The 12,708-nt window shown below is 43.6% G+C and overlaps 2 protein-coding genes across 2 annotated transcripts in view; both read right to left on the minus strand.

Moving 5' to 3' along the window:
* Positions 1-2,965: 2,965 nt before the first annotated feature.
* LOC101777318 (protein FLUORESCENT IN BLUE LIGHT, chloroplastic) lies at positions 2,966-7,272 on the minus strand. The gene is made up of 5 exons (XM_004968801.4): positions 7,127-7,272; positions 5,654-5,832; positions 4,988-5,147; positions 3,745-4,065; positions 2,966-3,367 (listed from the first exon to the last, which is right to left on the minus strand). The coding sequence occupies exons 1-5, from the start codon at positions 7,224-7,226 to the stop codon at positions 3,165-3,167; spliced, it is 963 nt and encodes a 320-aa protein (XP_004968858.1). The 5' UTR covers positions 7,227-7,272; the 3' UTR covers positions 2,966-3,164.
* A 1,055-nt stretch (positions 7,273-8,327) lies between these two features.
* The window catches only part of LOC101777736 (transcription initiation factor TFIID subunit 6), an 8,321-nt gene continuing 3,940 nt past the window's right edge, over positions 8,328-12,708 (minus strand). Inside the window, exons 3-12 of the mRNA XM_004968802.3 lie at positions 11,557-11,658; positions 11,349-11,457; positions 11,088-11,194; positions 10,843-10,980; positions 10,666-10,761; positions 10,426-10,550; positions 9,440-9,572; positions 9,243-9,368; positions 9,034-9,145; positions 8,328-8,899 (exon numbers count right to left, since the gene is read on the minus strand). Of these exons, the coding sequence (XP_004968859.1) occupies positions 8,538-8,899; positions 9,034-9,145; positions 9,243-9,368; positions 9,440-9,572; positions 10,426-10,550; positions 10,666-10,761; positions 10,843-10,980; positions 11,088-11,194; positions 11,349-11,457; positions 11,557-11,658 (1,410 nt within the window). The 3' untranslated portion in view covers positions 8,328-8,537. The remainder of the gene's footprint in view (positions 8,900-9,033; positions 9,146-9,242; positions 9,369-9,439; positions 9,573-10,425; positions 10,551-10,665; positions 10,762-10,842; positions 10,981-11,087; positions 11,195-11,348; positions 11,458-11,556; positions 11,659-12,708) is intronic.

The raw sequence follows: 12,708 nt of genomic DNA on the forward strand, positions 1-12,708 counted from the left end.
GGCTCGAACAGAACGAACTGGTGATACATGGTGATTTTATAGCCGCAGCCCCAGGCAACTAACTCTTGCGATCACCCGTGCGCACGTAGGCACAAGCTATTGGCGATCCGGTCTTCACGTACATGAGCCACTCCCTCAACCGCAAGATCCGGACGCCCTCCGAACTGATCGTGAGCCCATGCCTGGACCCTCTGCAACTAACTCCACGCAACACAGGCACACGCACGCGCACGACGCAGCTATCCCGCAGGCACACACACATGCACGACACGGCACCTTGCCCAGAACAGATTCCAGGGCGTGTTTATTCCTAACAAACTCAAGTGTAAAGTTCTGGAATTATCATCGCTGGAGAGAACTATGGCACGGTTGCGCTCGCGCATCACTTATTTGCGAGACGGCGACGCCAACACTAGGCTGTTCCACATCCAGTCAAGTTACCGCACAAAGAAGAAACACATTGCAAAGCTGGAAAACGAGGAGCGCACGGCCTTCACACAGGAGGAGAAAGAAGAGGTTCTCTACAACCATTTTGCAAATATTCTGGGCACGGCCACACACCAAAGTGAAGCTATTGATCTTCAGGCACTGGACTTTCAGCCGGCCAATTTTGAGCACCTCGAGTCACCTTTCTCTGAAGAAGTGTGGAGCACAGTCAAATCACTCCCTAGCGACAAATCTCCAGGACCGGACGGGTTCACTGCTGAATTCTATAGGTCAGCGTAGTGGGTGATCAAGAGGGACATCATGGCAGCCTTCAATGCATTCTACTGGAACAGTTGTGGATAGCTACACTTGTTGAACGCCCCGCTCATCACGCTACTGCCGAAAGGACCAGAGCCCAAGCAGTCGGGTGACTACAGACCGATTAGTTTGATCCACAGTTTCACCAAACTTGTTGCAAAGCTGTTAGCCAACCACCTTGCTCCTGAACTGGATCGTCTGATCGACATCAACCAGAGTGCCTTCATCAAAAAGCGTTCAATACATGACAACTTCAAATTTGTGGAGCAAGTTGCAAAATCTCTACACCGCAAGAAAAAGGCGTTGCTGCTACTGAAACTTGATATCTCCAAGGCCTTCGACACGGTTAGCTGGTCCTTTTTGCTTCAGGTGCTGTAAGCATGGGCTTTGGAGGTAGATGGCGTGACTGGATAGCCTCCTTGATATCCTCGGCATCAACTAGAGTGCTATTGAATGGAGACCCAGGGTGGCTGATACACAATGCAAGGGGCTTAAGACAGGGAGACCCATTATCTCCGATGCTGTTCATATTTCTCATGGAAAGTCCGCATCGCCTGATCAGAAAAGCGGCCCAAGATGGAATGCTCACACCACCGGCTGACCCAGCAATACATCACTAGTGCTCCATTTATGCAGACGATGTCATGCTTTTTGCTGCTCCAAATGTGCAAGACATGATAACCATCAGGGAGGTGTTGGCGTTCTTTGGGAATGCCTCAGGGCTTCACACAAATTTACAGAAGAGCCTGATCGCACCGATTGCCTGCACAGAACAGCAAGTTAACCGGATCAGGAATATCATGCCGGCGCGGGTAGCTGAGTTTCCCATACAGTACCTGGGGCTACCGTTGACGGTCGGACACCTAAGGAAAGCGCATCTGCGGCCATTGGTCGACAAAGTTGCCACCAGCATGCCAACTTGGAAAGCACCGCTGATGAACAAAGCTGGCAGACTGACAACGGTGAAGGTGGTCATGAGCTCGATCTGCATCCACGATCTGCATCCACACTTTAATCTCTCTAAAAATCCTTGACTGGGTCTTCCAGGAAATAGATAAGCGGCGTCGAGGTTTCCTTTGGGCAGGAAAGGATAGAGCTCATGGTGGACAGTGCCTTGTTGCCTGGAATGCAGCATGCAGGCCAACTGAATTTGGAGGTTTGGGCATTACTGACCTACGAATCGCTTCATTCGCTCTAAGAATGAGATGGTTATGGCTGCAACGGACTGATGCAAATAGACCCTGGAAGCACTTGCAAATTGAATTTGGAAATGACTCAGTACTCCAGCAAATGTTTCAGCTATCCATTGATGTACAGCTAGGAGATAGGAACCTGGCGCTATTCTGGACAGATGGAATGGACAGCTATCTCCATGTACCATTGCTCCTGATCTTTGCAAGCTAATCAGGCTAAGAATCAGGAAGAGAACAGTTGCTGAAGCGTTGCAGGAAAAGCAATGGATATGTGATATTGTCGGACAAGTAACAGTAACAACCATATCGCAGTACATTCAGCTTTGGCACGCAGTGGACGGGATTCATCTGAACTCAGGAATAGAGGACATCGTCTCTTGGAGATGGGATCCCTCGGGCATCTATTCTGCCAAGTCAGCTTACAGAATGTTCTTCGAAGGAGCTACAAAATTCGCTGCCGCAAAGCCTATCTGGAAAGCTTGGGCGCCATTGAAGGTAAAGTTCTTCATGTGGCTTGCTGTCAAGGATCGCCTATGGACAGCGGACAGGAGACATCGGCGTGGGTTGCAAGACCACACGGCCTGCGCTCTCTGTGACCAAGAACTAGAGACTGCAGACCATATCTTTGCCAAATGTCCATACACACAGCAGGTTTGGCAAGGCATTAGCATGCTCCTGAACATGCAAAACCAAGCACCGAGTCATGAGTGGCATTGATCGACTGGTGGCTTCAGAAGAGAAGGGGGATGAACAACCTGAAGAGAAAAGGATTGGGCTCTGCATTCATGCTAATCTCTTAGAAAATCTTGAAAGAGCGAAACGACAGTGTTCAGCAGACACCCCGCGAAACTAGCTGCACGGTTGGTCCAGGAGATCTTAGAAGAAGCCCAACTTTGGACCAGTGCCGGCGCCAAGCACCTGACTACTTTGGGATGGCCGGCAGTAGGAGCGCTAGGTCCTAGTTAGTTTCTAGTTGCTTTCTTTTCCTGTTTTTCGGTTGTTTTCGTTCTTGTATAAACGCTATCAAGTGTCAAACCGTGTGGGTGTGCCCAGATGGCCCGCGATGTAATGCTAAACATTTCTCTCTTCTTAATACAAAGATACGCAGCTCTCGTGCGTATTCTCGAAAAAAATAATCTACAGTACATTACATGACAAGCAAAAAAGGTAGAAACTGAATCAGCTTTGTCTGTGCTCTCACAGATTTTCCGATCAATGCTGTTGTTTTCAGTCATTCTCCAATCTTGAGATGTACTTGTCGTAGAACTTGCCAGCCTTCTCGAGCTCACCAAGCTCGGTGTAGCAGTCTGCTATTGCTCCATATGCTTCAGTGACACCTGCATCCTCTCCGGTCATCTTAGAGATGTTTAGCACCATGGAGTGATACTTTATGGCTTCCTTGTACTTGCCTTGTCTCTGCAACGATGCTCCTGGAGAATGCAAAGCGACTTTGTTATTTGGATTTTGCAAACACATCAGACTTTTTCCAGTTTACATTATTAATGTAAGGTGTCACAAAAAAAGTCCCCGTTTTGAAGGTGACATCCTGACATCATTCTATTGTCTTTATATGACCAATTTTGAACTTAGTATTGAGCATGCCTGAGAATACTTTCCTCCATTATCATTTTTGAACTAGTATTCTTCCATGCACGTAGCATTTATACCAAATTCAGGAAAGAAAATTAGGGGAGGTCGGAATTGTGTGAATCTTCAAGTTATGAAGGACACATGGTGTAGCATCGTCAGTTTTAAGTATATGTGAAAATAAACCATGAACTATAATTTTGCAAAAGAATGAACAAACCTAATCCTCGTGCTGCCTTCTTCTCTTCAACATGGTCACCTAAAGATTGTGCAAGATCAAGAGCTGCCTTGAACTCAGGAAACGCCTTGTCAGGAGCTTGGTTTCTCAGGTAGTTCTTCCCAGTCCTCAGATATGCAATCAGACGCTCTTTCTGAGGATCAACAATAACTTCCGATTCTGGTATCTTGCTACCAACTGGGGCATAGCTCAAAGCAGGAGCGTAAGATTCAATCTTGGCTTGTCTTCTCAGTGCAGCATTTATCTGTCGTAACTGATCATTCAGCCGTGCAAGCTCCCCTCTCCTCTGTCTTGCAAGGAGCCCTACAGGATTTCTGAATTGCTCAGCATAATGCAGAAACTTTCAGATAGATCCCATAACAGAGGGAAATATGCATATTAGAGAACATCTAATCTGAACACGGAAATATCGACTAACCTACTTATTGTCAAAAAGGACAGGAATGGAGCAAGTATTCATTAAAGAGATTAATTGGCATAAATAGTTGTGAAACAAATGCAAACGGCCCCATCACCTAAATAACTTGAAATAATTCAGTTCTGTCAGAATAGATACGTACAAAAAATAACTAAAGTAGCAGCCAGTTGGATGACAGGCATGATAACTAGAATGCTCCAAAATGCAATTTTCCTTAAAATTCATTCTATGTTACATCCCAATTTATGTAGTACTGAACTATCGATAACTTGCAGAGAGGCAAAGAACCTGTATATGCTTAAATTTAACCAAATGCCACAGCTAAGTAAGGAGTATTTTGTTTTCTTAGGACAAGACTTAGAACTTCAATTACTCCATTAATATATCGTTCCCTTAAATATATTGTTTTATGATACAAAATCATAATCATAAGTTTTTAGTACAAATCTACCAACATTAATGTTGTGTCATAAAATTATGTATTAAAGGAGTACTTGTCAGTCAAAGCCTGGCCCTAATGAAACGAAATATGCCCAAACAGAGCAAGTAGCACAAGGGTGCAGAGAAAACTCATGTACTTTCCTGGTATTGGAAGCAATTCCATGCGCATCATAAACAATTGAAAGTTCAGAGTTTGGAAACAATTTTAATCACATAGTATGTTGATGATATATTAGAAAACGTAAACACATAGATAGGGAAAAAGTCCATTATGCATTGTCACAATGACATTAATAGCCAGTTTCCAAGCCACAAACTACCATTCCATGTCTCAACTTTCTTTAATTTACAGTGTGATGAGCTTACCTCCAACAGTAGCACCGACCATGGCTATTGCAAATAGCAAAGGCATGTTAGGGAGGGAGTACTCTTGCTCACATGGTTCTGCTAAACAAGCAGGTGGCAGAATATATATGATACAACTACTGACAAGACATGCTTTCCCAAAATAGGAACATACAACTTCCTGCAAAAAGTACGAGAAATAATGCTGCATAACATTATAGATGAAGTTTGCAAAATAAAATTTGCAAGGGTAAAAATTTAAGCTGTATTAGTAACTCCTCTATTAAAATAATACAAGGCGCATTTCATTTTAAAAAATCCAGCATTGCATACTCTGACCAATAATTAGTCAAACTGTAAGTATGTTTGGTCTTTGGTGTATAAAAATTATACAAACTAGATTCATATTTCAAAATGCTCTCACACTATATTAGTTTTGTGAAAGCATCTGTTGAAATCTAAGTTTGAAGACTGGACCAAAATAATTACATGCCTTGTGTTCTTGATTTGAGGGAGTAAGACAATATTGTTATTAAAAAAATGTGACAACTGAACACAAGGTTATTTTTAGTTATTTGAAAATTTTAAGTCTTGTTACAAATCAAAGGTTCTCTTCAGTCATTACATGACAAATGCTAGAGACAGATAACAAATGCTAAAAATAGAGCAAGGGACTCACCATCATACCTGAAGATCAGATATGGACCTCTTGAGATCATGCCCATGTTCATTAGCTGCATGGATGCCATCACTCCTAGAATCGGTGCTATCAGTCAGTGACTGGACAAGCCGAGATGCAGAACGCTTCGCAGATAAGGAAAATCTTGCAACCCGGTCAACTGGTAATGGCACAGGAAACATTTGCTCTGCATGACAAGTGTCACCACAATCAGCAACAATATGATATCATTTTTCATGCTGAATTAGTTCTGTAAAGCAAAATTTTCCATTCCTTTGCCTAACTATTATAATTTATAATCAGATTTTCTCAAAAAGATGAACTCTGAAAGTGGTTGATCTTGAAACATTCTATGTATAATGGCATCACATACTAGGAAAACAAATTAACACACAATTTATGCATCTGTCAAAAGCTTGAAGTAATCTGAGCAGCATTGTAACTGCGTAAACCAAACAGGATATAAAGTCAAATTACAAATAGGCGAACAATTCTATTAACTAAACATCTGAAAATCAAATGGACAAAAAATACTGGCATAGTGAAAAAAAAAGTGGGCTTTTCTTCTCAGATTTCCATGCAGAAACCTCACAGCCAAAAGGGAAAGAAAACCCCACTAGTATCAAACTGCAATCTTGTTCTATGCAGTCCATTTAAAAGGCAATAGAGCTCCAAACTTGTTCCATCCAACAAGGAATAGTCCCTCCTTTCTCTAGTATAAAGCTCACATTGCAAGGAGACCGAGAAATGGTGTCACATCGAAAGGAATTGAGAGTTTGGAACCAGACACACTAGAATAGGAATAGAGGCATTGTCCAGCAAGGCTTGGCACTTGTATCGACTTTCTTTTCTAAGGGAGTGCAAGAGAGGCTCTTACAGTATTGAAACACCTACATAAGCATGACATGAGCACCAGCATTACCAAAATCATACAGCACGTCTTAGCACAATACCGGACCACCCTCCCTTACACTCAAAAAAAAAAGACAATAAAAAGCAAAATAACGCCTCTTAGCTCGGCTACCTGCCCTCCCTCTCTATTAGTGAATAGTCTCCCAGGATCTCCACCACAGCAAGTTAGCATCATTGGCACGACGGGCAGCTCACAAGGGAACATGGCCATGGTGACAAACAATATGGAGCTAGCGTGTGAAGGAAAGCGGCAAAAATGCAACCTTAGAGCCAACAAACAAGCGCTGCTACTCTCCACCACGACTAACACCGGAAAGGAGAAGAACTGGGGGCAAATCAGCGGCGCGAGAGCAAACAGAGTCATTTCGTCGATCGGCTCCCGCACAAGCCAGTTTGGAGGCCGCAGCGAGAAGGACCCACGCCGGAGGGAGTTCGCTAGAACTATAGTTGCTCAGATAAGAGTTGGAAACCATGAAGCTACGGCCGCAAGAAATTGAGACGTGATATGTACTAGGTAATGCAGCCATGCAGGAAAGGAAACGGGAGAGGAGGAGCTCGAGAACACTCACTGGAGGCCGTTGGCAGGAGGGATGAGCACGGCGAGGATCTCACGCCGGAGCATCGCCAAGGCGGCGGCGCCGGAGCGGCGGGGCGCAAAGGAAGCGCCATTAAGGAGAGGATAACTGGATAGGAGGGAATGAAGAAGAGCCCTGCCTGATATCCTAGCCATCCGCTTTAGCTGGATATTTTTCATATGAGCCCCTGCAAATAGTGTGGCATTACATTTAAGACCCGGTTCTGCGCCTTTCTTCATGTAAAGCGTAAAGCATGAATCCGCTTCCGATCTATCTTGTGATACATTTTCAATCCCTATAATGGCGAATTTTTCATGAACACTCCAATAGTCGGTCGCAACATGGAGTATGACATCCGCAACATACAAATCAACGTATGCAACATAAAAAAAAATATGTAAAAAAATATGTAAAAGTAGCTCGCAACATGTCTACATGCAATTGATTCAAGAAAAACTCACCGCAACGGCTCGTTGTATTTCGCTCAACATCCATCAATAAACTTGATCGAGTAGAGTCCCGTAGCACTCAACAATCATAACTGCCACATCTTCACGCAACGGTTCCGACAACCAAAAATCTAATCAAGAAAATGTATCCCTCTCCATCTCAATGTAACAAACCAAACCCAAAAAAGAGTAGGCAATATCCCAAATCGACCATTGCATTAAACCCAAAATCAATTACTCCCTTCATCCTAAATTATAGGTTATTTTGACTTTTCTATATCCATATGTGTTTATGCATTTAAATATAATGAACACCTATGAACTTAGAAAAATCAAAATGACCTATGATTTAAAATGGAGAGGGTATTACAAACATTGTGAAAAAAACTATTGAATCACCAATTGTGATTTGTGAAACATCTCGAATCAACGACCGCAACACCCCCATTAACTATTTCAACATTACACATCACCTTTTTCGGTGGTGACCGGGCTTCACACCCACAAGCTACTAGGTCGCGATGGCTCGACAACAGAAGCACCACATGTAGATGTAGCCATGGCCCAATTATGGCACAGCGAGCAGCAAGCTTCAATAGTAACCGATGATCATCATGTAAGAATCGAGAGAGGGAGGGAGAGAAGCAGGCAGACTTGGAGAGAGATGGTAAGGGAGAGGAGTTAGAACAGGGTGGTTCCGAGTAGACCAATTTATAAGACTTAAAATAGTGCATGTCACCAGCTGGTACGGAGAAGAGCCTAAATTATTAGAACTAGTAAGATATTCACTAGATCAGCTGATGAAAAAATGGATTACATTACAACACATGCACCCACTCAGAAATCCCTACCGTTACATAGCTTTGATATTTCCTGACACGATTCCAAGAATCCAGCAAATTCCTAGTTGTACAATAGCACAGATGAAAACATCTCTAAGCCTACGAGTTCTCTTTCTACACAAACAAAGACATCTCTGGTGGTTGGACAAACGAGAAGATGGCTTCACCAAAGACCTCGTACAGTGACCCCAAGAGATGACCGGCGTCCTGATCCTCTTTCCAAGCTTGCCTCAGCACCGTGGACACTTTCTGCGCAAGATCGCTGCCCTGATCCCTCCGGATCACAGCTGATGGGATGCTCTCTACCAACTGTCCAGAGGATGAAGCCTGCATCATGCTGGGGTTGCCCAACTGAGTGGAAAAGCCATCCATGGCTCCTTGCATGTTTCCTGCCATGGAGTTGACTGATGCGTCCGTTGCCATCTTCTTCAGAGGTGGCTGGGATGCAGAGAGATCTGTGCTGGATTTCCGCTTATCTGAAATTCACAGAGCAGCATACCCTTACTCCCAAATTTTAACCGTTTAAATTGTAAATAGTTAGGAACATTTGGCAACTATCTGCCAGTCAAGGTGTTTCTAGTCTTTAGTGTTACATGTATTCAACACTTACTTGGGTTATTGGTTAAGACCCTTTTATCGCTCCTCAAAAGAGGGCGTGTCGATGGAGAAAGCAAAACAGGAAATAATTTGAGCCGATCATACAAGCATTTGCCTGCAGCACACTGAAAAACGCATCCCACTGGTAAGAAACTTAACTTGGCTTAAAATGCTCAACCAAAATACAGTAAAAAATGAATTGACTGAGAGCTCTGAACTGACCAGCAAGGCACCGTAAACACGCCAAGCTTCCTTCCTTTTCATCTCATTTTTCTGCTTCTCAAGCTGCAGTTCCGGCTCCAGAAGTTGCATATATGTCACAAGGTTGGGCAAAAGCAGCAACCTAATCTGGTAGGCAGCAAATACAATTAGCCAATGGATGACTAATACAAAAGATGAGTTGATTGAGTAGGCTTTACCGCACTGGGCCCCAATGCAGATATCCCTTGTACAGCACCATAATGTTGGGTCAATGATTTTGCAGGATCAAGAAACGCATGGATCAATGTTTTTGTTAACCGGGTTTGAAGGTTGTGATAGACATGACCAAACCTGCAAAACATCATGTTCAGTCGATCAAAATTGCCATGAGAAAAAAAAACAATTACTGCAAATAGAAAAACCAATTAGCACTGAGAGCCAAAAATCGTAATTCAGCAAAAGTCTGCTAACAGTCAATGAGCAGAGTATGCAAAAAGCTATGGATCCATAAATTCGGAAAGAAAATTGAATTATGGAAACACATGAGACACAAAGAAAATGTCACCTAACCAACAAATGCATGAATGTAAACCTGAAATAACCTTCTATCTACACACAAAATAGCTACAAAAAACAAACATACCAGTTGGTCACAAAGGAAGAAAAAAGACACGCGTCGTATTTTCAGTAGCAGAACTATGCAATGGTTTATTGGTATGTTGGCCATTAAAGAACAAATAAGCTACCACGAAACTGATCATATTGCACATGGACTTCCATTTTACAGGAGTATTTAAGATGATCCCAAGAAATAACAATGTCTCCTATACAGTGTTTCAAAGGTGTCGCCTAGGCGACGCCTAGGCATCCAGGCAGACCCAGCTCGCCTTGGGGAACCGGTCCACCTTGTCACCTAGGCGATAAGGCGCGCAAGGCCCAAGGTCGCTTGTCGCCTTTGGAACACTGCTTATACATCGGAGGTCAAAATTCTATTTAATTGATCTTCATCCTATAGTTCACAAAAAGATAGCATAACTGAACTTTGTAAGATTTAGAAGTTTTATGGGAAGCAGAGCAATAGTACATTTTGTCTGAACAATAATAAAGATCATAGTATATGGGAATGTTGACGGCAACGGGGAGTTGCTAAACATAGATGTATTATTATAGAAAATTTCTACTGACACAATTAGCATACACTCACCTCCGGCATACCAAAGCAACCAAATTGGCAGAGAAGTCTCTAAGTTCCCAGTGGTTATCTGAGAGCCTATGCCCTAGCCTCTTTGCGACAATGCAAGTGATCATCGATGGCATCAACTGGTGCAACTGGCAACCAAGACAAATATTGCTAATTTAGAACTAATACGATGAAAAGAATACAGGTAATGGTTAAAAAAAAGGCAGGCATGTCACTATCAAAACTTTATGGTCTGCCACTTACATAAGGTTCAATATGAATGTGTGGATTATGAAGAAGACTTCGGACTACTCGCATGAGAGCAAATAAAACAGGAAGATCACCCAAACTCCGGGTAACCTGAAATTCAGATGGATGCACACTTTAAGATAATACCATCTCACATAAGCAACACTGAAAGCAAGATCACTAGTGTACAACCTCATCTGCGACAAAGTAGGAAAAGTAAGGAACCAATGGATGAAGGCCTGAATCTTTTGCCAAGCTCACTAAAGCTTCTTTAAAAAGGGATGTGTCAGATCTACTCAAAGTAAGCTCAGCTATTTTATCAAAGTACATCTGAAAAGTCAATCATTAAAGAGGAGTATAAGTTTCTTGGAAATATGTATGAGTTACAATGCACTATGTCATATGAGTTATAATGGATTATATCATAATCAAAGTACCTGTAGTTCTCTAGATAATACATGCTTAACAGGAAGCTTGACATCAACTGGAAGCCCATCATCCTTCCCATGCTCAGACCTTTTATTTTCAGCTGGTGGTACAATTGCTGAAGCAAAATGCTAGTTGTCAGAACAACTGTTTTTATTTCCATACTAGGTAAGAATGTCACTAAATCTTGTCAAGTTTTAAAGTAAGGACTTTTAGTTCAAAAGAAGAAGAAGTAAGGACTATAGACATATAATTACAAACAAAGAGCTAACCATCAATAGGAGGATTCTCTGGAATTGCAGGCTGCACCCCCTCAATCGCTAACCAATGGGCTACAACTGCTGTGTCGAGAGGGGCCTTAGGCAGAGGAGCTTCAATAATCTGCATGACACCAACAAAGAAGAGACATTTCAAGTGAAAGATTCTGAAATAAGTAGTACAAACTTTTAGACATTGTTAATAACTTAATATTGCCCTTACCTCTTTGAAGTCTACCTCCCGGTCATCAAGATAGAAGAGATCCTTATGTCCAACAGCTCTCTTAAACCGCAATGGATCACCAGATGCAAATCCATATACAGGCTGATTGAGAACCCCAAGTAATCAAAAAAATGGAGTCAGCTTGAAAAAAATAATGTGTAACAGAGGAATTTAGACCATCTGCAATACAGAAGAACCATGAAAATGTGCGCACACAACTAGATTACAGCATCAATAGAAGAAAGGTATTTTCACACAAAAGAAGCTATTTGGACATATTTAGATACTTCAAAACCTACATCGTTCAAGGCAAGACATGACACTGGCCTAAAGTAAAATAATATAGAAAATTCGAGAAAATGCCATTGCATTAGTAGTGGAAAGGGAACATCAGGTGTTAGTTACCACTACCAGTAAATATACTCATCTAAAGTTCTAAACCAATCAGGCAAACTCAAACTTATCAGCAGATCACATCTATGAAATCTACACCTAACATTAAAGAGCGGTTGTTTCTTCCAACAGTCGCTTCTTTCAACCATCATGGTCATTTTGCAAAAAAGCCTCTCAACTTTTTCATAATCAACCCGCAGTCCAAATGCTGAAGAGAGGAGGGGCTTGGGTGGAAAAAGGAGGGAAGGGAGGGGGTTAAGGGGGAAAAAGCTTCTCTTTCTTCGGAACAGAGAGGCGAAAGAGAGAGATTGGGCGCGGGCAGCCGGCAGCGTTGATGGTGCGGCGACCGGCGTCCTGCCGGCCACGGCCATGGAGAAGGGGAGGAGGGTGAGGCCGCGAGGCTTGAGCGAGGGGAGCGCGCCACCGCCGCTGGTGAGGCCGGAGCGCCTCGGCGTCCGCTCCGGGGGCCACGTCATGCGCGCCGCCGTCCTCCGCGATGCGGGGCTAGAGGCGGGGTCGAAGGAGGTGTTCGTGCCGACGCGGCGGCGCTTCAGGAGGGAGGGCGGGAGAGGCTACCACGACGGCCACGCCGGTTCCGCTCCCTCATGCAACGAGGAGTAGGAGGAAGTGGTGGTGGCAAAGGGCGCGTGGTGGCGGCGGGTAGCAGCGTCGCACGTGCCGATCGGGCCGCCCTTGCCGGCGTCGGGGGGGGGGGGGGGGGCGGGGGACGGCAAGGCCCATGATGGGGGGGGTGGGGGC

Source organism: Setaria italica, chromosome V (genome assembly GCF_000263155.2).
Source record: "Setaria italica strain Yugu1 chromosome V, Setaria_italica_v2.0, whole genome shotgun sequence".
In the NCBI taxonomy this organism is placed as follows: domain Eukaryota; kingdom Viridiplantae; phylum Streptophyta; class Magnoliopsida; order Poales; family Poaceae; genus Setaria; species Setaria italica.